Raw genomic sequence first — 25,009 nt, 5'->3', positions numbered from 1 at the left:
ATTTTGTTGTCTTCAAGAGATCCAGACACACGGCGTTCCAGATCATATCCACACCGGGAAACTAAACTCACTATTAAAAAGGAGAGAAAATACAGCAGCTACATTTCAGAGCCGCTTACACCTTGATACTTTCCCCCCCTGCATTTAATTTCAATGGAGCCTCCCTCAATCACCTGCCACTTTCTCTTGGTTTCCTTTGGTAAGTTATTATTGTTCTTTGTTTCATTTGATTTATTATATCCATAGAAATACCAACAAAGGGAACGGGAACATACAACCAGTATGGGGGAAGTGATTAGGCTGTAGAGCAAGAATACCGTCAACCTCAAGCATTCAAAAATCTAGAGCGAGGCCTTCAGAAGTCATGAGACTGGCTTCAAAATCTTAAGATTTAAAAAAGAACAAAGCACGTTGGGCTCTTTTTTAATTTGCCCTCTGGTGTCCGAAACTTTCCAGGTCCCGTCTTTAAATTTTCTTCTGCCACCCCGGGGGGCTGGACTTGTAGCTAGCTTTGGGTCTTTTTGTTTGTTTTCTTGTTGTTTGTTTCTATGACACCTGGAGTAATTAACCGCACTAGCAGCTTACTAAACAGGAATTAATTCAGGGAAGTCCCAGGGCCTGTGTTAGACACAGGAGGCTGGATTTTAGTATCACAATGATCCCTTCTGGCCTAGGAATCTCTGAATAAGAAAAACCTCAGACATTGTGAGCCTGGTGGTAAAATCGTGAGAGCTGGCAGTGCTGGATCAAAGAAATGGAAAGGCAATTCCGGCACCAGCAATGAGACCGAAGAGGGGAAACAATGGGGCCAGATCTGACATCCTCGCTCACTGAATTCAGCCAGGAAGGATCTATTGAGCTTGAGGAAAGCCGGCAAAATCTGGCCCACAGAAACAGAAAATCAAGGGAGTTGCAAACGTGTACCTGGCAAATGCTCGTCCAGAAAATAGCTATGGCTCTGATCTTGGGAACGCTTAAGCAGGTGAGTAACTTTTCTCCCATGAGCAGTTCCCTTTAATTGAGATGCGGGTAAAAATGCCATGAGTCCCTGGAGCCTTGTCAGATGAATGGGAGATAGCATCTAGTAGAGACAGGCTCTGCCTAGCACTTGGGCACTGTCACTGAATGATAACGGTTCCTTCTGCATCTTAGTCCATGTGTTTGTAGTCATCCTCGCTGCTTAATTCCCCTCGCTGCTTAGTTCTGCAGAGCCTCTGAGGTGAGGCCTGATCCAAGGCCCACAAAAGCCCGTGGGCATCAGAATGGCCAGACTGGGTCAAACCAATGGTCCATCTAGCCCAGTATCCTGTCTTCTGACAGTAGCTGGTACCAGGTGCTCCAGAGGGAATGAACAGAACAAGGCAATTATCAAGTGATCCATCCCCTGTTGTCCAGTCCCAGCTTCCGGCAATCAGAGGTTTAGGGACACTCAAAGCATGCTGTTGAATCCCTGTCCATCGTGGCCAATAGCCATTGATGGACCTATCCTCCATGAACATAAGAACATAAGAAAGGCCGTGCCGGGTCAGACCAAAGGTCCATCTAGCCCAGTATCCTGTCTACCGACAGTGGCCAATGCCAGGTGCCCCAGAGGGAGTGAACCTAACAGGCAATGATCAAGTGATCTCTCTCCTGCCATCCATCTCCATCCTCTGACAGACAGAGGCTAGGGACACCATTCCTTACCCATCCTGGCTAATAGCCATTAATGGACTTAACCACCATGAATGTATCCAGTTCTCTTTTAAACTCTGTTATAGTCCTAGCCTTCACAACCTTCTCAGGTAAGGAGTTCCACAAGTTGACTGTGCGCTGCGTGAAGAACTTCCTTTTATTTGTTTTAAACCTGCTGCCTATTAATTTCATTTGATGACCCCTAGTTCTTGTATTATGGGAATAAGTAAATAACTTTTCCTTATCCACTTTCTCCACATCACTCATGATTTTATATACCTCTATCATATCCCCCCTTAGTCTCCTCTTTTCCAGGCTGAAGAGTCCTAGCCCCTTTAATCTCTCCTCATAAACCTCTTTAATCTCTCCTCATAGCCTCTTTAATCTCTCCTCATGAATTTATCTAATTCTTTTTTTAACCTTGTTATACGTTTGGCTTCACAATATCCCCTGGCAATGAGTTCCACAGGTTGACTGTTTGTTGTGTGAAGTACAACCTGCTGCCTATTAATTTCACTGGGTGACCCCTGGTTCTTGTGTTACGTGAAGGAATAAATTACACTTCCTTATTCACTTTCTCCACACCTTTCATGATTTTACAGACCTCTATCACGTCCCCCCTTAGTCGTCTCTTTTCCAAGCTGAAAAGTCCCAGTCTTAGTAATCTCTCCTCATAAGGGCTTTGAACTGGGCTCACGGTGCAGCGTGAAGACAGGTGCTAGCGAAGCAGAGACCCAGTCCTACTCTTGTGCGGGCCCGGCGGCAATGCTGGGTTGCATAGGAACCCCCAGTTCCAAGACAAACACGGGCCCTTGCAAAGGGAGTTCTGTGCGCATTGGCCCGGACGGGAGAGCTAAGCTGTCTTGGTTAAACCACAGCGAGGAACTGCAGCCGCTGAGTTTAGAGGCTGATTGCAGCCAGCAGCTAAAGGACAGTGAAAGTGGGGAACTCAGCAAGGCCTGGGGAGAATAATGCAAAATGAAAATACCTGCTGGGCAGGTAGGAAAGCCCAGCCCTGGGTGAGCGCTGCTGCTACTGCTTTTATGGGCTGATGATCTCAAGGCGTGTGGTGCAGGATGTTTTTGTTCTGCTTCATTAAAACCAGGCTGACAGACCCCTGGGAATAGCTGCCTGCCTGCACAGTGAGCCTTTCGGAATGAAATCCCCAATATCCCCACGGAGTTCGATGCCGAAGGAGTTGTTCAAAAGCTGGCTGGGACCCAGAGGTGTCCAACTGGGTCTTGGGTTTTGGACTGTCAGTCTGGTGACTTGAGAAAAAGCAACAAACCGGACCACCGTCAACCTCCCAAAACATACGAGGTAACTGCTCAAGACACTGGTGATCGTCCCGCACTGGTGAGGCCTCAGCCGGAGTCCTGCGTTCAGGTCTGGGCGCCGCACTTTAGGAAAGATGGGAGTAAACTGGAGAGAGTCCAGAGGAGAGCAACGAAAATGATCAGAGGTTTAGAAAACCCGACCTATGAGGAGAGAATTGGGCATGTTTAGTCTAGAGAAGAGAAGGCTGAGGGGGGACCTGATAACAGTCTTATAATATGTGAAAGGTTGTTATAAAGAGGAGGAGCCGATGTTCTCCATGTCCACTGAAGGTAGGATAAAAGGGACCAAGGGAGATCTAAATCGGATATTAGGAAAAACTTTGAAACTGTAAGGAAAGTGAAGCACTGGAACAGGTACCTAAAGAGGTTACGGAATCCCTGTCATTGGAGGATTTAAGAACAGATTAGACAGACACTTGTCAGGGATGGTCTAGGGTTATTTAATTCTGCCTCCGCACAAGCGGTTGGACTAGATGACCTCTTGAGGCCCCTTCCAGCCCTACATTTCTATAATTTCCATTCTCTCTCTCCCTGCGTCTGTCCGTATTTCACACGCAGTATGATGCGTCTGTCTTTCCCACATGTTTTATTGTCATATAAACAGCAGCTGGAATAACAGGTAATCGGGAGGCAAATTCTTGGGGTTTGAATCACGGGACATGCTCTTATCTGCTCTTGTTCCCAGCAGCCGTGCAGTGTGGGAGAGGGGGCCAGGAGCTCCCCGCGCTGACCCTGGGGGTAGGGGTAAGGTTATTGCTCTGTAAATGGGATTAGAAGGCATTTCATCCCGATTCTCTCCTAAGCCTCTCCCTGACAGCCGAGTATGCCAAATATGCGGGTGGTATTGTGCGAGATGGATTAGATCCGACCGCTGTTGCCAACTTGTAAGAAGCCTGGGAGACTCACGCCCTGCTATTCTGGCCAGAACTGGAGTTGGACCAACGTTTGGGAGGTCAAAGGGCAATTGCTTAATAACAATCCAATAATCCAGCATCCAAAACCCTAATCAGGCAGCAAAGCAAAATGCATTCAAGGGAATAAGTTAAATTACGACTAAAGCTGTTAACACGTTCCCTGGGCTCCGCTCTCTTATGTTTATTACTGGATTAAGGATTTTACGGACCTGAAGCCAGGAAAAGCAGAGCTTTCCCCCGGCCGTTGGTGCAAATTTCTCTCGTTCCTGGCTGTCCTATTTCCCTCCCTCTCGTGTGTCTTTTCTTTTCATCTGCTCTTCTTCCTTTGCTGCTGTTCTTTTGCAGTGTTTTACACACTTGTGCCATTACTGTTTGGGTTACAGTAGCGCCTCCAGGTTCCATGCAAGGGCCCCAATGTGCTCGGTGCTGCACAGACACCTAGTAACAGGGTCTTCCTCCATGCGTCTGCAGTTTAAATAACTCGGGTCATCGGGCAGCGGGATGCTGGTCCTGCGCGGCGCTGAGTACTCCCCGCAAACTCCCACTTAGTTGGGAGCATTCAGCCTCATGAAGTTTTGGGCTGCCCCGCACGTATGGCATGCTGAGCCCCCATAACGCCACCTGAAATCAGCGGGAGGGGGGACATTCAGGAGCTCAGCACCTCTGCAAAAATCAAGCCCACGCCCTGTCTCGAGTCGACAATAACTAAAGGGTTGACTTAGGGCTTGATCCAAAGCCCACTGAAGTCAATAGGAATCTCCTACTAAGTCCCGCTATCAAGTATTAGAGGGGTAGCCGTGTTAGTCTGAGTCTGGAAAAAGCAACAGAGGGTCCTGTGGCACCTTTAAGACTAACAGAAGTATTGGGAGCATAAGCTTTCGTGGGTAAGAACCTCACTTCTTCAGATGCAAGCTTCTGCTCCCAATACTTCTGTTAGTCTTAAAGGTGCCACAGGACCCTCTGTTGCTAAGTCCCGGTATAACGCCTGGCATGGTGCGGTCCCCGATCTCAGCTGGGGCTGCCTGGCGGCAGCGTAATAAAATACTAACAACAGTGATCGAGATTTTTTTCGTTCTACAAAAGTCGCCCAAAAACGAGAACGTGTTTTTAGGTGGCTTCATTATTTGGGGTTTTATTTTAAAGCCACTCGAATGACAAAGAAACGACGTCCTTTTCACCTGTGCAGCCGGTCCCTCACTTCCCCAGCGAGAGTTGCTGCCACGCACTAATTACACGTTAACAGGAGAAGAAAATTATTAATTTGTTTTTTGAAACGCCTGAGTTATTTGATTCTGAAAAGTCGCCACTGTGCCGAGATTATTGTTTTTTTCCCCTCATTTGAAACTCAGCGGCAAACGTCCATCTTGCAGGTTATGTGCCTGGCATGAATCGAGGTACCACGCAGCCTCCCGCAGGCTTTGGCAGGGCTGGTGTGCTAGGAATTCAGGTGCCATTCAGCTGGTAGGGGAGCTCCCGCAGAGCGTTCGTCCTACACAAAAATCCTGGCAAAAGGCTGACGTCAGTGCGCCTTCAAAGCTGTGACAATAGCCAGGGTTTTAACCTACTGCATGCGAGTGACCCGTGGGCACAAGTTTGATATATGGGGATGGCTTTATTCTCACCACCACCTTCAAATATTTTTAAAGCTGCCCTGAAGAGCTGCAGGATTTTTTTACATTGCAAATGAAACCAGGAAGAGCAAACGAATGCAGAGCAAAGCACCCGTCGTGCCTACGGCTTTGTAGCACAGGGTGCCAAGCTCTTCAAGTGGCGTCAACCAGTGTAACGCCACTGAAATCAGCACTGATTTACATCAGAGGAGAATCTGGCCCAGGAAGGCAGGATCAGGATGGAGGGGAGGTTAATCAGACTCTTCTCAGGATCCTCTGAAGTATTTCCTGAGTGTGTTTCTGTGCTGGTACGAGGGACCAGATCAACATCTCCCAGGGAGCAAAATCCTCCAGCTAGCAGTCGCCACCCTGTACCACACTGCAGGGAAGAGACAGGGCTCCTGCACTGAACATGACAGGGATTCTTTTATTGAGGCTGCTGGATAGAGACCCACCATGCGGTCCCCTCTACCTCTCTAGCTCCCACCTGGGCCGCCCAATGTTACCACCCAGGGGATCTCCCTAAGTCCTGGCTTGGCTCACGCACCCCTCGAAGGGACTTTGCCCCCAAATTGCATGGGCAAACAAAGCAGGGATTGGAGGAGCCCGTGGTGATTGGGGTGACGTGGGGCAGAGGCATCATGTTTGGGGCTCGGTCAGAACTTGCGCGACGTTTACGGCTGTTTAGATCCGAGCGCTTGGCTCAGTTCCGTCTCTAGCGTGGGGTTTTGCCAAATCTTTTTCCCCTTCGTTTAAGCCATTGTACTTGAAGGGAAATTTAATTAGTAAAATCCCCACCCCCCCCCAGCGCTCCACGCTGGGCAAACTCAAAAGATCACTGACTGGCAGATTCCCACCCTGCGCCTAGCCTGGTCGGGGAAATACCACGAATAAACTCGCAGCTGCTCAGAGCTTGCATTTCGCCCTAGCCACATGGAACGGGAAGCTCGGCAGACTCCGTGCCCGGTTCTATGTCAAGAACCCCTGGGTTCTAAGCTCTGGGTTCTAAGCTCCTGAACACCCAGCTTCCCAGCTCCCATCGCCCACTTGGGAGCAGGCAATACACTTGAGCTACTTACTCGTTGGTCGAACATAAACCTTCAGCTTTAAGCAGGGCCTGTCCACCATGTTAGGGGGAGAAGCAGCTGGAAGAAACACAAAGGAGAGAGAGAGAAAATACAGCGGTGTTAGAAGAGGAGCGTGACATTTGCCTTAGCAAAGACCAGCACAGTGCTACCTTTTAAACCGGCAGCATCTCACACTGCAGCTCCCCCGGCTCGCGGCACACTGAACACGAGCCAGTTTATTGAGGACGACAGTATAGGCCAGAAAGGCACCTAACTCCCTTAGGCACTTTTGCAACTCCCAACCATCGTGCCCAGAGGCACAACTCAGGGTCAGGGCCATGTTGAACTGGGTGTGTGACAAACACATATAAAGACACGGCCTCTGCGCCAAAGATCTTTGCATCCTAAGCAGACGAGCGACATGTGAGGGGTGTGGGTGGAGGAGGGAGAGGATCAGGCAGGTGCGATTTTTATAGACATATGGGTCATTGCGATTTTTCAACGAATGAGGGCTGCCCCTCAAGCCAGTGTTAATTGGCTGATTTCTTATAGGCATCTCACCAGAGCTGGGAGATATTTGCAGAGGGCAGTAGCCTGAAGGATCATTGATCTATTTCTAACCCCTCCTGAATTCGCCTATAAATAGCAGTTCCAGCTAAGCACACAGATTTTCCTTCTATGGCAACTGCCGAGCTGCCGCTGTTGCTTCGTATCACAGCTGGGAGGTGGGGAATCTAGACTCTCCCTGTGACTCTCAGCGGACTCTTTTCTGTTCAATATTTAGCAATGAGGTCGCTACGCCCATATTCAAGCAGGACAGAAATGTTAGCCCTGTCTCCGGTGCTGCTAGCGTTTCGTGCGGCTGGACTCCCCAGGACAGAGTTTCCGCACCAGCAGCAGCCCCAGCCGTGGGGGGGAAACAAGGCTCGAGTGAGCAGCTCAGACCAGCCCTGCACACGGGGGGAGCTCCACTCAGGCTAGCTCCACATGGTGTCCCAGTTTCCCTTTGGGAAATATGGTCACCCAAGCATGGCTTAGAGCACGGCCCACTTCCCCCATCCGGACCCATTAACACGACTCAGCCCAGACCTCAAAAAAACGGGGGCTGGGGTCTCTGAATGCCAGCAATCGGTTTTTGCGAGGTGGACAGCTGGTGCCCTGGGAAATGGGCTGAGGCCCACCAAACTCATTCCACACAGGGGCCTGTGAGCACCCATCAGACATGGGCTCCTGGGGACTGGGATTCCGGAGGCCTAGACCTGCCACCAATTCCCCTGTGTGATTTTGGGCAAATCACTCGATCTCCCTACATTTCTCATTTGTCAAGTGGGGGTAAAAGTCTTTCCTTTCCCCAACCCCTTGTTGGTTTGGACTGTACGCTCTCCTGGGCAGGGGCTGTCTCTCATTCTTTGTACAGAGCCTAGCACGACGAGGCCGTGATCGCAGCTGGGATCTCTAGGGCCAGGATGTTTTTCAAATATCTGGCAGTTTACAGACTATCCAGGGACGTTGCTCATGATCTGAGGTTCTCTGCACTATACAAAACCGGGTGCCACTTTCCTTTAAAACTGCCACTTGCAAAGCTGCTGCAAAGGGCGTGTGTGTAAGAAATGCCTTTTCTGTGGCTTTCTACTGAGCGGAGAAGGACATCTGGGGTCTCCTAGATGGAACTCGCCCTCAAAAGGCAATGAGTTAAAAACGGATGAAGCAAAATACTTTATTTGTTCTACCCAATGCCTAATCAGCCAGTGGAACTCTCTGCCACATGATATTATGGAGGCTTAGTGGGATTCCAAAGGGGATTTGACATTTGTACGGATAATAAAAACACCCACAGTTATATTGCCTGAAAATGTAAAATGGGGGACAAATCCTCATGCTCAGAGGATGGATCAACAACTGACTCACTGGGGCAGCTTGTCCCATTTCTTGCACCTTGCTCTGAAACGTCTGGTACTACTGGAGCCAGGTCAGACAGACTGACCGCTGGAGTGCTCTGGTATGTTAGTCCCTGTCCCCCTGACATGCGCATGCAGCAGTGAAATCTTTCGCTGAGTTTAATTTTTGACTTGATCTTTTTTAGCTTGGGTGTCATCACAGCAGCTGTCGCGTCTGCAGCTCCAGAGAGGTGACTGGCCGTAGAATGTAACACTTCCCAGAAGCAAGGTCCTGTCTCCCTTGTGCTTTCCTGGCTCTAACCAACTTGGCTCTCAAGTCGCTGAGATAATGGGGCTTCCTACTGAGCTTCCATATGGGTTGGAATCCGGGGCTATAAAAGGGGAGACAAGCTAGTCTGGGAGAGAGAATGCACATCCAGCCATCTCTGCTTGACCTCCAGCTGCTCCCAGCTCCCTTTAAGGAGCTTAAAAGTTTGAAGGCATCAATTGCATTATTGAAGTGATCCCTGCCACTTAAACCGCCTCTTTGATCAACACTTAACTGGTGTCAAAAGTTGCCCGACCCCGGGCTGTGCCTTTCTGCCGGACTGTCCCTGGATACATGTTCTAACGGCAAAAAAATGTCTGCCAAGCCAGATTTCATGCTTGTTACAGACTCCTTCAATCGAAGGAAGGGAAGGGGGGGCGTTGTGTGTGAAACCCCTGCTGCGGGAGAATTACAGGCGCAGCGGATGCAGGGGGCACCTCAAAGCCTCGTTGAAGTTTGCCTGAGCGGCTATTGAAGGAGAACAGTTTGCAATTAAAAGGGTGCCATGTGAAAAGCATGGGGGTGGGGGGAGAAGAGATTAGGTTGGGGAGGGGGCTAAGCCGGAGTGATGGGGAGAGGGACTGTGTGTTGGGTGGGGGGAAGGGGCAGAATCGAACAAGGTGAGGTGGGTTTTTAACTCGCTCTGAGACTGATCCTCTCTGACAGCCCCGATCCCCAGCTGTGCTGATGAGAAAAGCCTGCTGCTCCCCCCCTCTCGGGGTCATCTCAAATAAATGTTAAAGCAGCTTGAACCATTGAGTGTGAGTATGTTCACCAGGGGGGCAGGGCCCTTGAGTGCAGACATTCCTCCCACCCGCACCAGGGCTGTCCTCTCTGCACCTGGCCCACACCCTAGATACCATGCCAGCAAAACCGAGCAGCGCTTTTTCCATGGGAGACAGACTCTCCCAGGAAGGGTATTGTGCTCCATTAGGAATCGAACCCCTGAGATTCCCAGGCCCAGCCACAAGCAGGAAGGGAATTATTTGCATAACACACAGCCTTGTAATCTACCCCTCCGATCATTTTCACTGCTCTTCTCTGAGCACTTGGTCAATATCTTTCTGGAGCCCAGAAACAAGAACAGCCATGCTGGGTCAGACCAAAAGTTTGTCTAGCCCAGTATCCTGTCGTCTGTCAATGGCCAATGCCAGGTGCTTCAGAGGGAGTGAACAGAACAGGTAATCATCAAGTGATCCATCCCCTGTCACCCATTCACATCTTCTGGCAAACGGAGGCTAGGGACACCATCCCTGCCCATCCTGGCTAATAGCCATTGATGGACCTATCTTATCTAGTTCCTTTTTGAACCCTGTTAGTGTCTTGGCCCTCACATCATCCTCTGGCAAGGAGTTCCACAGGTTGACTGTGCGTTGTGTGAAGAAAACACTGTCCCAAGCAGGATTGCATTAATACCATGGGACTAACTGAAGACGATGTTTTTATGTATGTTTCTATCTACATTCACCACAGCATCTAAACGCTTCTTAAACATTGATCAGTTCATCCCTGAGAGGGGGAGAAGTGCTCTTATCCCCATTTGACCGCTGGGGAACAGAGACACAAGTGACTTGCCCAAGGTCATGCTGGGAGTCGGTGGCCCAGCTAAGATGCTGTCTTGCATCCCAGTTCAGTGTCTTAACCACAAAACCAGCCCTGGATTCTTTTGTAGCCATATCCCACCGAGGCCTCCTGGCTAACCTGCTCTCGGTTCTCCTCTTTCAGTCTCACTGCTTCCCCAGTTCCTCTCTGCCTTCAGCTCCGTGCGTCAGGAATTCATTTTCTCTGGTGCATTTTCCCAAGCTACATCTCATTTGGTCACTGCCTGGCCATATTCCTAATCTCTGTGTCCCTTTGCGCTTTATTGTTTCTCTGTCCTCATCAGCATTTCATGGATTCAGAGATTCCAAGGCCAGAAGGGACCACTGTGATCATGTAGTCTGACCTCCTGTATAACACGGGCCCTGGGACTTCCCTGAATTAAGTCCTCTTTGAACTAGAGCAGAGCTTTTAGGGGGGAAAAAAACTCATCTTGATTTTAAAGTGGCCAGTGATGGAGAATCCACCATAGCGCTTGGTAAGTTGCTCCAATGGTTAATTACTCTCACTATTAGAAATTTGCAATGTATTTCCAGTCTGAATCCGTCTAACTTCAACTTGTAGCCAGTGGATCTTAGACCATAGCTGCTCCCCTGTGTAGGTACAGATGCTCCCCGGGCTATGCCAGACCCGACTTACGCAAATTCACACTTACTGAAAAAGTTCCATAAGCCAGAAATAGGATTTTCGAGTTGCAGAAATTTTTGCGTAACGTACAAGTATATGTTTCTGACTTACACAAAATTCGAGTTACGCAAGGCTTTCCGGAACGGAGTGATTGCATAAGTCAGAGGGCATCTGTACTTATAAACTGTGATTAAGTCGCCCCTTAACCTTCTCTTAGTTAAGCTAAATAGATTGAGTCTCTCACTAGAAGGCAGGTTTTCTAACCCACTAATCACTCTCCTGGCTCTTCTCTGAGCCCTCTCCAATTTACCACCCCCCTTCTGGAAGTGTGGGACCACAGCTGGATACAGACTCAAACGCCTCCCAATTTACTGCCACCCCTGGGTTTCACGGCAGCGCTGGTCACTCCCTCTCTTTGAGATCAGGAACGAAGAGGCGTGAAAGGATCAGCCCTAAAGGGGCGGGTGGTTTTTGTGGGAAGGGAAAGTGGGAAGTTTGTGGGAAGTTTCTGTGTTAGGAAACATACAACTGACTTCACAAAGGGCATTGAACGGCCCCATCCAATGAGAACAACCTGCAGTTACTGCCAGCGTGGGCAGGATCTAAAGGAGTGGCGTTCAGCTGAAGGGTCACTCCACGCTTCCTCCCCCCTCTCTCCCCAAAGTCCCAGGAGCAGGCAGCCCTCCCCTCCCCTTTAGAAACTGGCTTCCATCCAGCTAAACCTGGATTCCTTTCCTCTGGACCTTGGGAAAAGGAAGCAGAGAAACTCTAGGGTCGGAGCGACTGGCCAGAGCACAAAATGACATGCCACACAGGCCTGAAAGCAGCAGACCTGGGATCCAGGGACCCCTGGACTCTAACCCTATCCCTGTCGTCGGCTTCCAGTCTGCGGCCGCGTCGCTCCCAACGTTCCCCTCTGCCACCCCTGCTGTGAGGGCTCCTCGGCTAGGCCTGGATACCTGGAGAGCGCTAGGATGTCAGCACCACTCCCAGGCCGACCCTTCGCTGCTGCGATCCCAGCCTGGAGAGGGCAGGAGGCAGCTGACTTTGTGATGCATGTTCAGCCCCTAACCAATGCCATTTCGCCCTCTCCATGCTATACCCACGGGCTCCCCCCATGAGCGGCGCTGCCAAGCCACCGCGGCCTCCCCGAGCGCTCCGTTAATGACGGGCGTGTGCTTTCAGTGCCCTGCTGGGACGCAGCAACGCCTCGAGCCCTTCCCCGGTCGCCTGCTCTGTGCCAGGGGAGGGAGCTGGCATCGAGACAGGCAGGAAAGGGCCGATGTTTCTCCATTGTGTGGGCCCGACAAAGCCGGGAGCCGGCGCTGCGCGTTTCACGCCGAGGGGAGAGGAACAAGAGGCTGCCAGGAACATCATAATCAGAGCCCACAGAAAACGGTGAGAGGACTGGGTCTGCGCGGGTGCTTGGGCCTGCTGAGTCACCTGGGCCTGGGAGAGGGGACGACACATGCAGAGCCTGGGAAGAGCCAAGCAGCCCAGTTCACAGCAGCAGACGCTCCCCTCCATCTCCCCCACTTCCTCCCAACCCAGAGACTGGGAACTCCAGGGAGGGGCCCCAAAGGGGGCTCCCCTTAAGGGCCTGGGGAGTCTTGCTCCAGAGAGTCCAATATTTTGCAGGCATTAGCTCTGCCTACAGCCCTTCCAGCAGGCCCGAGGTGCAACCTGGGACATGCTTGTCCCGTTTTCTCCTGGCACATGGGGGTGGAAGCCACTGCCCCCCCCCCCCCCAAGGTTTGTGCAGAACGTTGCTACTCAGGGTATAGGAGTGGATCAAAGGACCAAGGCAGCAACAATAGAAACAGAGTTGGGTGGGAACCAGACAACCCCCCCACCCCTCCCCAATCCCTGACAGGAACATTTCAGGGGAGGGCAGCCCCCCAAAGGGCAGGTTAACAGGAGCAGGTTAGTCAAATGCCCCCCAAAGCTCTTGGGGCAGGGAGGGAATGAAAGGCCCTTCTGCTAACAGGGGTTAAGAGAAAACAGAACATAGGTGCGTTTGGGGGGTGGTTTGCTCATCGCTCCCTGAACCAGGGCTCAAAGGGGAGAGCGGAGACCCCGAAAATGCAGTTACCAGAGCGGCTCTGCAATGCTAGCAAGGAGAGGCACTCGAGGGCCAAGCTCTTCTGGGTTTGCGCTGGGAAAGGAAGGAGCTGCGCTGGCTCCCGTAGAGCGGAGGGCGGCACAGCCTGAGGTTGCAATGCAATCAAATACCCAGGAAACAGCAGCCAACTCCTTAGGGCCAGGAGCCCTGAGGAAACGCCATTTGCTTGAGAAAAAACAGGAATAGATTCATAGGCCCCAAAAACCCACCCAACTCCCAGAGAAGCCGGGATACAGTCTGCCTACAAATTCTAAACAGCCATCCCTATAGAGCCAGAGGCCCTGTGCAAAGGCCTTTATATAGCGAGGAAGCAGGGGGTGGAGTCATGCCTTAGACCACACCCACTTCCAGAGACAAGCTATAAAAGGCTGGCTCTAGGTACAGCCAGGTTTCTGCTGCTGGGTGGGGCTGTGGTGATTAGGCTGGTATTAAGGGCTGTAGCAGAATAGACATGAAACACTTTCCTGCGGTGGCCATCAGGGAGTCTAGATGAATGTGGTTTGCTAGTTAAAGCTTTATTTCCAGGCTGAATTTGGTTAGCTTCAACTTCCAGCCACTGGATCTTAGGGTGACCAGACAGCAAATGTGAAAAATTGGGACATGGGGTGGGAGATAATAGGAGCCTATATAAGAAAAAGACCCCAAAATTGGGACTGTCCCTATAAAATTGGGACATCTGGTCACCCTACTGGATCTTCAAGCTGTGGCTGTTAGGTTGAAGAGTCCTGCACTATCAAATATTTGTTCCCCATGTTTGTACTAATAGATTGTGACCAAGTCACCCCTTAACCTTCTCTTTGTTATGCTAAATAGATTGAGCTCCTAGAGGCTTTTGCTACATGGCAAGTTTTCTAATCCTTTAATCGTTCTCCTGGCTCTTCTCTGAACTGCCATTGATTTATGAACAGTCTCCTGGAATTGTGGACACTGGTATGAGCTACGGTATTCCCGCAGCAGTTGCACTAGTGCCAAATACAGGGGTAAAATAATCTCTCTTCTCCTCCAGATTTCTGTTTGTGTGTCCAAGGATCACATTAGCTCTTTTGGCCAGCACTGCACCGGGAATTTATGTTCAGCTGATTATCCACCACAATACCGAAATCTTTTTGAGTTACTGCCTCCCAGGAGAGAGTTCCCCGTCCTCCAAGTATGGCCTATGTCTTTTTGTTCCTAGAGGTGTCCGTTTACATGTACTAAAACACACCCTGTTTGCTTGTGCCTACCTTACCAAGCCATGCACGTCACTTCGCAGCAGTGACCTGTCCTCATTTATCACCCCAATTTTAGTGTCCCCCTGCAGTGGAGGGGAAGCTGCTGATGTGTGAACGTTGTGGTGATGGAAAAGCTTCATCAGACTATCCCGCTTAGAGTAGAGAGCGTGGGTCTGGCTGGGCCGACATGAATCCCTTTGTGTGACGTGACCAGAGCCAGTTGTTGCCAGTACCTTTCAATACTGTTCAACGGCCTGTGCGGTGACATTGATAATTTACAATGACACTTATTAACAATAGGAGAGTATCATCATCCCCTCCCAGTCCTTCAGGTGCCTGTAGCAGGGAGGGGCTTCCCTTTAGGAGGTGTGAGAACTCGACCATTGCGTGACTCCTTGGGGGGCTTCGTGCTGTTGTCTGTTTCGAGTGGCGGTCTGTGCGCCTTTCCCCCTTAACAGGGAAAACGAAGATAAAAGCACGTAATAAAAATAATACTCATTGGGAGAGATAAAAGGCGTAATTGCAATAATTATCTTGGCAAAACTCCCCTCTCCAAATGGAAAATGGAATTTTTTTTATGTGCATTTTAAAAAGAACGTATTTATTTTTTAATTAAAAAGGGAAGGAGGAAATTATTCTCAATAAAGTTTAATTTAAAAGTTGAAGCAGGGGGAGCTAGGAGGTGTGATTCTCCCAACTGCTATTGTTAATGGGCCTCATGTCCCATCCTTGCGCACACACAATCCTCTCCAAATGGGGAGGGGGGAGACCTACAACCCCTCTCCGGATGGATCCCCCCATGTCCTTCTAGGTGGGGACACACACAGCCCTCTCCTCTCCAAAGGGACTCCCCTGCTCCAACTTTGATGAGGAAAACAGCTCCGCGTGCCCCTCCCTGTTTGCAAGGGTGAACTAACCCAGGTTTGGCAGCCGCCCTGCCAATGCCAGCTGTTAGGGAGGGGACCCGACAACCCTGGCTGAACATCCCAAGCGTTGCCACCGGCCGCAGCTGCCCGTCCACATCGTGCTCGTGCGGCAGCCGCCCGTCTCTGGCGGGGGCAGCTGGGGCAGTGTTCCTGCCCACTTAGCTCTTTGCTGGCTGCCCACAAAGTGCTGGGTTGATTTTCATTTCTCCCCAATGGCTCTGAAAGCTCTTAACAGCACAGGCCCCTGGCTGTCCTCCAACTCTCCTCCTCCTGCTCCATGTACTAAAAGCAAGCCACACGCACGCACACCCTAACACACCGTCCCCCCCCAGGGACCGGGCCTTGGCTGCAAAGGGCCGAGGTTCTGGATCCGCCCCCCGCCATCCTGTCTCTGGGCCTGATCGAGATCAGTCCAGTATCATTCAGAAGCGACTCGATTGACTGATCTCAACTTGTGGTCGGTGAGCTCAGAACTGGGCCCACTGCCCACCTCCCTCGCTCCAGAGAAACTGCTCAAAATCATGACTACCCCTTGGTGATTTCATTGTTCAGCAACAGACACGCCGCCCCATCCTTATTCCCTTCCCTTGTTACGTCCTGCCAGGCGCACTCTCCATTCGAGCCGCAATATAATTTTCCAAGCGCTCTTTAAAAACGGTATCTTATTGCAGCCATGACCATGCTCCCAGCCTGCTCCAGGGCTGGCCAGCTGGGGTGGTAAGCTCTGTGCTGCAAGGACTAGTTTAACGGTTGTCTTGTGTGCATTGGGCATGCTTGCTGGGGCCTCGATAACTATGAATTAATAAATAGCAGGTTTATGAGTAACCTGATAGGGAGAGGGAGCATTGTTTATAATTGTTAATGGTTATCATTTAACATCTGTTACAGTACTGCCTAGAAGTCAGCTCGGTTGGGCCCCATTACGCAAGGTGCTGCAGATACTTATAGTCAATAGCTGTCCCACTATCTTTCACTCAACTGTTCAACAATCCTGAGTCGGGTTCCCCAAAATCACAAGATTGGTTTAAAAATTGTATGTTTTTTTTTAAAGGTTGGGCTCCTTTCTATTTGTCCTCTGGATTTTATTGCCTTCAAGGCATCACGTTTTCAAGCATTTGGCTGGAGTCACGAGAGCTAGACACAGACTTTTGTTTTAAAAGGGAAGCTGAGATTCTCACGTGACTCCAGGAGTTGGAGCTTTAGGAAAAACCCCAAATTATCGCAAGACTTGACGACCCGACAACCCTGCCCCAAAGAGCTTATAGTCTGAAAGACAAGACATGCCAGGTGGAGGAGACAAACGAGCAGTTCCACCACTCTGTCCACACAACCTGGGGATCTGCCCACTCAGACACACCCATGCACACACTCAGAATATACACAGTGCTGTTGAGGGTACGTCTACACTCCAATCAGAGGTGTGACCGCTGCCCACGTAGGCAAACCCAAGCTAGCTTGGATCTAGCCAGCTTCCTAAAAACAACAGCCAAGCCGTGGCCGCATGGGCAACAATATGAACTAGCCACCTGAGTATAAGCCCACCCGGAATACTGGGTACGTACTCAAGCTGCAGGCTAGCTAGATCAAAGCTAACTCGGGTGTGTCTACACATGCCACAATCACACCTCCCAACTGCAGTGCAGACGTACCCTGATAGTCCTGTCCAGCCATCTTCTCTGCCCCCGGTTCTGTTCTTCCCTCTGGATCTCCTCTCATGCTGGGCCAAGTTCTGGTGCTCTCACCCAGGTCACATCCATTATTATTGTAGTACAGGAGGACCTACAGGCCCCAGGTGAGATCAGGGCAGAAGGGAAACAGAGGTACTGAGAGGCCAGGTGATGTGCCCAAGTCACCCAGCAAGTCAGTGACAGAGCTGGGAATAGATCCAATTAGTTCATTCCTCCACTAATGCCCTCTGCCCAGCTGCCACCTGGGGGTGTCCCAAGATGCTGTGGAGTCTCAAAAACAGGAGAAGGAAGGTTCAGGCGGGAGCCACATGCTGGTAAGTGGCAGGGTGTTTGGAGGTGGGCGGGTCCCAGATGGAGTGTCCACAGCCTGCCCCAGCTGCATGGATAATCTCTGTTCGCTTAGAGTCCCACCATTGAATTCTGGGACTCATGACCGTCTCTTTGATATGCAGCCTGGCCTCCAACCCTGCATCCAAACTGAAATCGTGGAATGAGGGAAGGAGTAAAAGGCCCTTATTTATGCTGGGAATTTGCCCTTGTCACAGCCGTCGGTAGCCAGCCTCTGGCAGAGCAGCGTCAGTGCAAACCTCTAGTGCAGACAGGCTGGGGCCAGAGAGCACCAGGGCGAAACGTGGCTTGTAGCACCTTTGTCTAGCCACACCAGGGATTTGCAATCATGCAGCTACACTGAGAACTGGCCGCCGATGGGCTGAAATCCCCAGCCCAGACAAGGCCTCCGAGTCACTGGCTATTTCTTAACTCCACAGTCTAAAGGGACGCAGCCTAGCTTCGTAAGACAGCAAGCGGCATCCTACTTGCTGTTCCTGTAAGCGTGTGTGTGTTTGTGTGTGTGTGTGTATGCATGTTCCCGTCCACCCCCTGCCGGGCCTGTCTGCACCAGAGGCTTGTTTGCAGGCGGGCGAGTGAAATGTTACCGAGAGCTCCAGTTCTTAGTGCTCATTTGTAATGTACCTGCCAGCGCAGACAAGGCTCATCTGTAACGTACCTGCCAGGCCCCCGCTTGCCGCTGTCTTGTTACGGGGTCCAGCACGTTTCATGTCATTTATCTGTTTTCAGCAAATAAATTCTTTGCAGCTTCCAGGGGATTTGATCTAGTGGATAAGGGCTGGGACTCAGGACACCTGGGTTCCCTTTCCAGCTCTGCTTCTGACCGGCTGTATGACCTTGGGTGAGGTCCTTCCCCCTCTCTGTGCCTCAGTTTCCCCTCCCACCCATTGTCTATTCAGATTGCTCTGCAGCAGGGACTCCCTCTCCCTATGTGTCTGTGAAGCATCCAGCACAATGGGGTTCTGATCTAGGTTGGGGCCAAATAATTAATCATAATGTTTAGCGTTGGAGTCAGGTCACATGTCTGGTCCCCCCCAATCTTGCAAAATTCCCCATTAACTTGACTTTCCTATTTCAGCTCATGTATCATTTTCTCTCCCCAAGCTCCCAAATCACCTTCTTTTGGCTTAACAACCTGATTACTTCATCCAAGTACCCGTCTCCGACTGGGAAAGATGTGTCAGGCTCTCGGGCTCTTCTCTCCTTATCCACGGATCTTTGTTTTAAATGGATTAACAGGTATCCTAAACTGAAACCAACAGGGAGCTGAAATCCTGAAGCATCTCTGCTCTAGACTCCACTCTGATTCCCAGGCATAATGATTTGTTTCCCAAGGAGTGATCCAGCACATTGTCTTGATCGTGCCGCACCCGGATCATGAACTAACCTCCTAAGCTGGGGAGAGACCAAGTAACCCAGTTCCAGATCTTCAGAACCCAGCTGTAAATTCTGATCCAATACGAATCGGCAAATGGGTCTCGCCATTTGCTCGTGTCCCCAGCGCCGGCTCTTAACCTTGACCCAGAACTGGGAACACAAAGCTTCGTCTCTATGCCTGCGAGGTTAATGGAATTCCAATTTGTGAGCTCTAGAAGGAGGTAATTTCTTTTCTTTCATGTCTGCTAAATACGGTTCCTCAAAGAGGCATAATTTCTAATGTTCCGCATGACATGAATTCTAACTGGTTTAGCAATGATCAGTTTCACCATTTACTCCTGTGTAATCTCTCCCTAACGACATTAAAAAATAAAATAATAATAAAAAAACAGAATAAGAAAAGAGAGAGTTGTAGACGCAGTTATTTCACGAGTGACATTTTATGGGGGAGGGGAGAATGGTAATTTAATCTAGATAAAAGGAACAAATTAAGTGGTTTCCAAACAGATGCTTTAGAAAAAGGGGAAAAATAATAAGAAAGATAACGGGGCTAGTAGTTCCCACACAAAAGGAGAAGGGCGTCTGGCTTCAAATGACACCATCAAGTGCTTTTGGGTCATGATTTTTAATTTTTTGAATTTTAACCTTTAATTGCAAAACTCCTGGGGGCTGATCCAAAACTCATGGAATTGTTTCACCAGCTCCAATCCGCTTTGGCTCAGGCCCCATAATGCAACTCTTTCCCCCTATTTGATTTTTGTCTTGTGTACATCCACTCGGGAGGTTGAAAATTTAAAATGGGCCCGATTCTCCTCTTGCTTAGGGCCCGATCCTGTACACGTGTGCTTGGCTTTAAGAATGGGAGTCGCCCAGCGCACTTCAGTTAAGTTGCGTGAGTAAAATTCTGCATGTGGTTAAACATTTGCAGGATTAGGGCCTTGGAGCAGGGTAAACCAGGAGTAACTCTGTGGGCTGTTTGTAAAGGGCCTGTCAGGGCGCTAACTGCTGTAAACTGGGCTAGGCTGTAACTCCAGAGGTGGCCAGACCTCCAAAAGGAGTGAGATTCACAAGAACGTAGGAATTGCCAGACAGGATCAGACCTGAGGTCCATCTAGCCCAGTGTCTTCTCTCTGACAATGGGTAGCACCAGATGCTTCAAAGGAAGGTGTAAGAAATCCTGCAGGAGGCAGTGAGGGGATAACCTGTCCCCATAGAAAGTTCCCTCCTGACCCTTTTAGTTAGGCTGGCTCGTGCCCTGAAGCATGAGGATTTATATCCTTAGCTAAAAAGTTTCACATCTGGGAGACTTTATTCAAAATGGCCTCACTCCAGTCCCCAAACGTGCATCCAGGGTCACAAGCCAATGCAGCCTCAGCTGATCTCAGCCGTTCCTGTGGTGTGTAGGGCGAGAGCGGGCCCTAAATCAGCTGTGCTCTTATATAGGGCTGGTTGGGAAATGGTAGGTAGATCCCACCCCAAACACCCTAATGTCATTGGAAATGGTTCAGTTAAGGTTTTTGATATTTTTTGTGTGTGAAAATGACAAATTTTCAGTTTTCATTTTCTGAGCCCCAGGGGAAAAAGGGGGGGGGAGGGAGAAAAAGGGGAGGAACCTCCCAAATTATGAAATAAAATAAATGGAAATTTTCTAATTAACAATTGAGTGATACAAGCGTTTCATTGAAAAGGTTTTCACAGACCATGAAAGTCCCTGTAAGTAGCTGCTGTCCATTGTGAAATGTACTCGGAAGGGGATGAATCGGTCAGTGCAGGTCAATCCGCTACGGCAAGGCTGGTAGGATACTGCGCTGGGGGCCTGCTGGAGCTTCTGAAGGTACGTCTACACTGCAGTTGGGCAGAAAGACTCGTGCACTAAAAACAGCCGGCAGAGCCTTGGACTGGCCACCTGAGCTCGGACCCAGGGGGCCCCGAGCTGCCGTCCAAGCTGTGGTGTCCACCCTGCTGTTTTAGCATGCTAGCTCCAACTCCACTAGCGCAAGGCTGTCGCCCCACCCCGGGAGGCTCCCTCCCAGCTGCAGCAGAGATATCCAGAGTGGTGGAACTGGCTCCCCGAGCCGTGCATGCGAACAGGTGAGGATGCACAAGTACCGGGGGGGAGAGGGGGGGGAGCAGTCCAGGTGGCTTGTGGGGGGAGGGGCAGAGTTTGCACTGCGTGCTGGTTCTTTTTTTACAACGGGGGAAATGACAGTAGACGCCCCGGCCCAGAGGCACCGGTGAGCTGAAACCTGCTATCAGCCACGTGCGTCTAATCCAAGGGAAGCATAGGTGCTGGAACTGGGGGTGCTACAGCCCCCCCGGCTTGAAGTGGTTTCCGTTATATACAGGCTTACTGGCTCTCGGCACCCCTGAAAGGAAGGGACAGGAGGAAGGCGAGAGACAGCCCTTAATACCACCGCCTTGACGACAGACATCGGAGAGCCACATAACCCTTTGACCCTTCACCCTCGCCTGGAAACCAAGGCCTCGGCCTCTCTGTATCCATCAAAACTCTGCGGCTTTGGCCACGGGGGAAGATCAGCCTCCCCTGTCTTCTCAGAGGCCAAATACGTCCCTGTGAGGCCGTACCTCCATCTCCTGGTCCTTGGAGACCCCACCAGCCGTGACAGCACTGGGGAATATGAGATGGGGGGGCCAGTTCGGAACTAGACTCAACGGACGCTTTTGACTCAGGCTCCCAATTTTAGGCCCCCACCGGTGCAGATGGAATTTCCCAGGCCGGACTCAATGGAGTTCCAGCGGGGATCAGTTCTGCCAATTGAACTGCGGCCTTCCCCCCTTGCCCAGGCCCTCCGCCTTCCCCTCCGAGCGAGGCCTGGCTGGAACCTTCTCCTCCGTCCTAGCCCCAAGGACAGTGCCTTTAGTTTGGCTAGGTGTCCCTCTCCGCGACCCTCAAGCCCCCGTTAAAAGAAACACAGGATAAAAGCCCTGCTTCTAATCAAGATGAATGGGGCTCTGTTAAAACAGAGACGTAAACCAGCCTCCCCAATGGGTGGTCGGGCGGGTAATTACAGTCACTTGATTATTTTTGCTTGCTGGGAGCCCACGGCAGGGGAGACCCCCCAGGCAGCTTCAGCTCTGCATTTTACAAGGCGAATGGTCCATGGGGCGGGAGCAGAATGAACTCTAATGCTCTCATCCCTGGCTTCTCGGGGGAGGAAACACCGGCTCACCCTCTGTGTGTTTGGGTTTGGTTTACTATTTTTCTGAGCACTCAGCTGGCCCGGGTCTTAAACGAAGGCTCAGTGAATGCGGCCTTTCGTGTCTCAGATTCCGGCATGATCAATGGAGAATAAATGACGCTGCTGCTTTAAACCGTAATAAACCCTCCATCACCCAACAAAAAAGGTGAGCTTTGTTCTGACCAGCAGTATAGCCTTGTGGCTGGAGTGCTGGACTGTAACTCAGGTAACCTAGGTTTTAGGCTTGGCTCTGCTACTGGCCTGCTGGGTGACCCTGGGTAAATTGCTTTCTTCCTCCGTACCTCAGTTTCCCCATCTGTCATATGAGGCTAATGATACTGCCCACCTTTGGAAAGCACGTTCAGGTTTACTGCTGGAGCTGGGTATTATTCGCTGCATGGGAAGCTGCTGTGTCCCGGGAGAGGCAGAATGAAGGCAACAGGGGGACTGCCGGCACGCTCACCCACAGCTGTGCCCAGAGTTAAGAAGACTGGGGCAGTTCACACCTCTTGGGGTTCTTGTTTCAGGACCTCTGCAGACCCAAGCAGGCAGAGGTTACACTGGTCCCAGGGGCAACTGACCTGATCTTAGCACACCGACACCGCAGAGTCTGGCGCATGGAAATAAGAGAGGCCCCATCCTGAAGGGAAAGGAAGAGCCCCAGAAAGATTTTAGCTCTGGGGTTACCGTACAGCCAGCAGACCAGGGAATCATTCAGAATTCCTCCTAGAATGCTATGGACAGGTCCATTCAGACCTGACCCAGGACCTTCACCTGAGCCCAGACCGTTGAAGTTAATGAAGGCTCCCATTGGACCAGCCCCCTAGGTTTTAACGTGACCCAGATTTCTAGTCCAGTGGGGGTATGAATATTGGACCGGAGGAGCCATTGATCCTTGACCTCTGATACTGGCTGTGATCTTGAGTAGCTCTGCCTGTCTCCCCGCAAAGGGCTATCCAAGTGCTCTGACAGTGAAAAGCACTAGGAGTTATTCCAGATTTCAGCGGAGACATTTGGAGCCAGATTCGCCCGGCACACTCCGGCTCCTTTGCACACCTCTGGTATTGCAACGCAGCCAGAAAGCAGGGTTTAGAAGAGGCCGCTTAAGATGGCTTCACGGCTGCTTTGCATCACCGGAGCGGCACAGAGCAGACAGTGCGCGTCCAGCAGAACCTGGCTCCTGTGTACCGCTCAGACTGTGTATTTTCTGGTGGTGTTTTCTTTTTCTGAAGGGAATTTTAGCCTTGCAGGAGGGAAGAGGCCCTAATGACAGGATTTAACCACCATGCTGCTAGCTTCCCCCAATGCTACCCCCATCCTTGCGCTCTGCCTCCAGAGCTATGGCTTGGGAAGATCCAAAACTCCTTATCCACCCACAACGGACAGTTCCCTGATCAAGCACGGGCTTCACTTTAAGGGCTGGGTCCGTCGCCCCCAAGTCAATAGGATTTCTCATGTGCTTGAAGTTCAACGTGTCTGTACGTGCTTTGCTGGGACAGCGCCAGTGTTCAGCACCTGGCAGGATGGAGCCGGAGGGCCTTATCCTGGGAGATGCTGAGAGAACTGAGTACCTCAGAGGAGGTGCTCTCAAGGGATCCGGGCCTGGGATTGCATATGGCAGCCAGTTCTCTAAGTGTCATTAGACCCAGAGCCAGCCTGTCTCCATAGAAAAACTCCATGTGTCTGGACAGCGAAATCAGGGCACAGGTGAGTGCGGTGACCAAGCTGAGCGTTGGAGACACGGGCATGGGCCAAGCTTTCAACACTCCGTCTGCGAAGGAGGGCAGGCGGTCAGCTGGCCTCTCACGGGGGCGGAGTTAAAGCGGTATGAGCTCCCGGTTTGACAAGAGCACCTGGGTTCCTCATGTGATGGGGTTACTTACTGATTATTTGAACTCTAAGGTTCTTGAACAGTATTATTCACTTAAGTACAGACTTGAGCCTGGAGCCCGACCTCTGCCTTAGCGATGTTTTTTTTCTGTTGGCATCGATATGTTTTTCAGTGGACACGTCTACCTAGAGCAAACTGTCCCAGCCCTACATGAATCTTTGCATGGTTTATGTTGTGGATTTGCAGCTTTACAAGCGATTTCATAAAGCCCGGAGTCAGCAAGGAAACTTAACATCGTAGCAAACCACTGCCAGCTTGCACCATCATGGCTGTGACTCCCCGGCACGCAGAAGCCACCTGAAACTTCACAGGGACAGCAGCGATAGAGCTCGAATTGTCCTATTCCAAAACTACAGTCCCCTGCCACCAGAGCTGCTCCATGGGACACACAGCAGAACAGTTCTGACTGTATCCAGTAGAGGGCAGCGTTGCACGTACCCACCCTCCAGCTCATTTCAATGTGCTTCCACCATGGGCTTCACGCCGCTGCTAAGCGAGACGCTCGCCCTGAGCTGTGTTAACTGCTCACAGGGCAAATTTGCACGTTCTGCACTAGGCCTTCCACCTAGATTTTTCAAGTCACCCTCACCCGATTAGGAACAGGAAGGGCCGCGGTCAGCAATGTGCGCCGTGGCCAGGGGGCGTTTCCCGCGAGGGGGTAGGGCACAGCCAGTCTGCAGCGCGGGATACTCACAGATGTAGTAATACTCGTGCCCTGGTCTGAACTCAAAGCCGAGAGAGAAGGGTGTGAAGAGCTGGAACTTCTCTGAGAACTTCAGGGGCCCGTTGGGGGAGTCGGGCCTGTTGCACTCCCAGCGCTTGAAGCCTTTCTGCCGGTGGTCGCAGGAAGCGTGACCCTCGTAATTGACCATGTAGAGGATATACCGCTCCATCTTGTCCGCCGGGAAGGGGTCCTCATAGTGAGGGCAGTAGATATCCAGGTAGTCGTTGATGCTCACTTCCACCGTGTAGTCCCCCCGATGGAACCTGCGGGGAACGGAAGGAGAAAGCGGGGGTGAGACCGCAGCGGACTGGCCCGCCTGACACATGTCAGCCAGAACGCCAGGCTCTCTGCAAGATGAGAGCTCGGGTGCCCTCGGCAGCACAGCTTTGGATGTATCTGCTTGGCACTGTGGGTGCTTAGCACCTGTGACTCTCAGACCCCTAAGGGGCTCAAGTGGACCAACCCAAAACAGTATGCCCTTCTGAAAGA

At 51.1% G+C, this 25,009-nt stretch overlaps 1 protein-coding gene across 1 annotated transcript in view; it reads right to left on the bottom strand.

The window, feature by feature from the left end:
* Positions 1-25,009, bottom strand: part of EFNA2 (ephrin A2) — a 150,875-nt gene that overhangs the window by 5,135 nt on the left and 120,731 nt on the right. Inside the window, exons 2-3 of the mRNA XM_005302339.4 lie at positions 24,491-24,783; positions 6,615-6,680 (exon numbers count right to left, since the gene is read on the bottom strand). Of these exons, the coding sequence (XP_005302396.1) occupies positions 6,615-6,680; positions 24,491-24,783 (359 nt within the window). The remainder of the gene's footprint in view (positions 1-6,614; positions 6,681-24,490; positions 24,784-25,009) is intronic.

Source organism: Chrysemys picta, chromosome 25 (assembly GCF_011386835.1).
Source record: "Chrysemys picta bellii isolate R12L10 chromosome 25, ASM1138683v2, whole genome shotgun sequence".
Classification (NCBI taxonomy): Eukaryota; Metazoa; Chordata; order Testudines; family Emydidae; genus Chrysemys; species Chrysemys picta.
The sequence above is the reverse complement of the archived record's forward strand: the minus strand, read 5'-3'. Positions and strand labels throughout refer to the sequence as shown.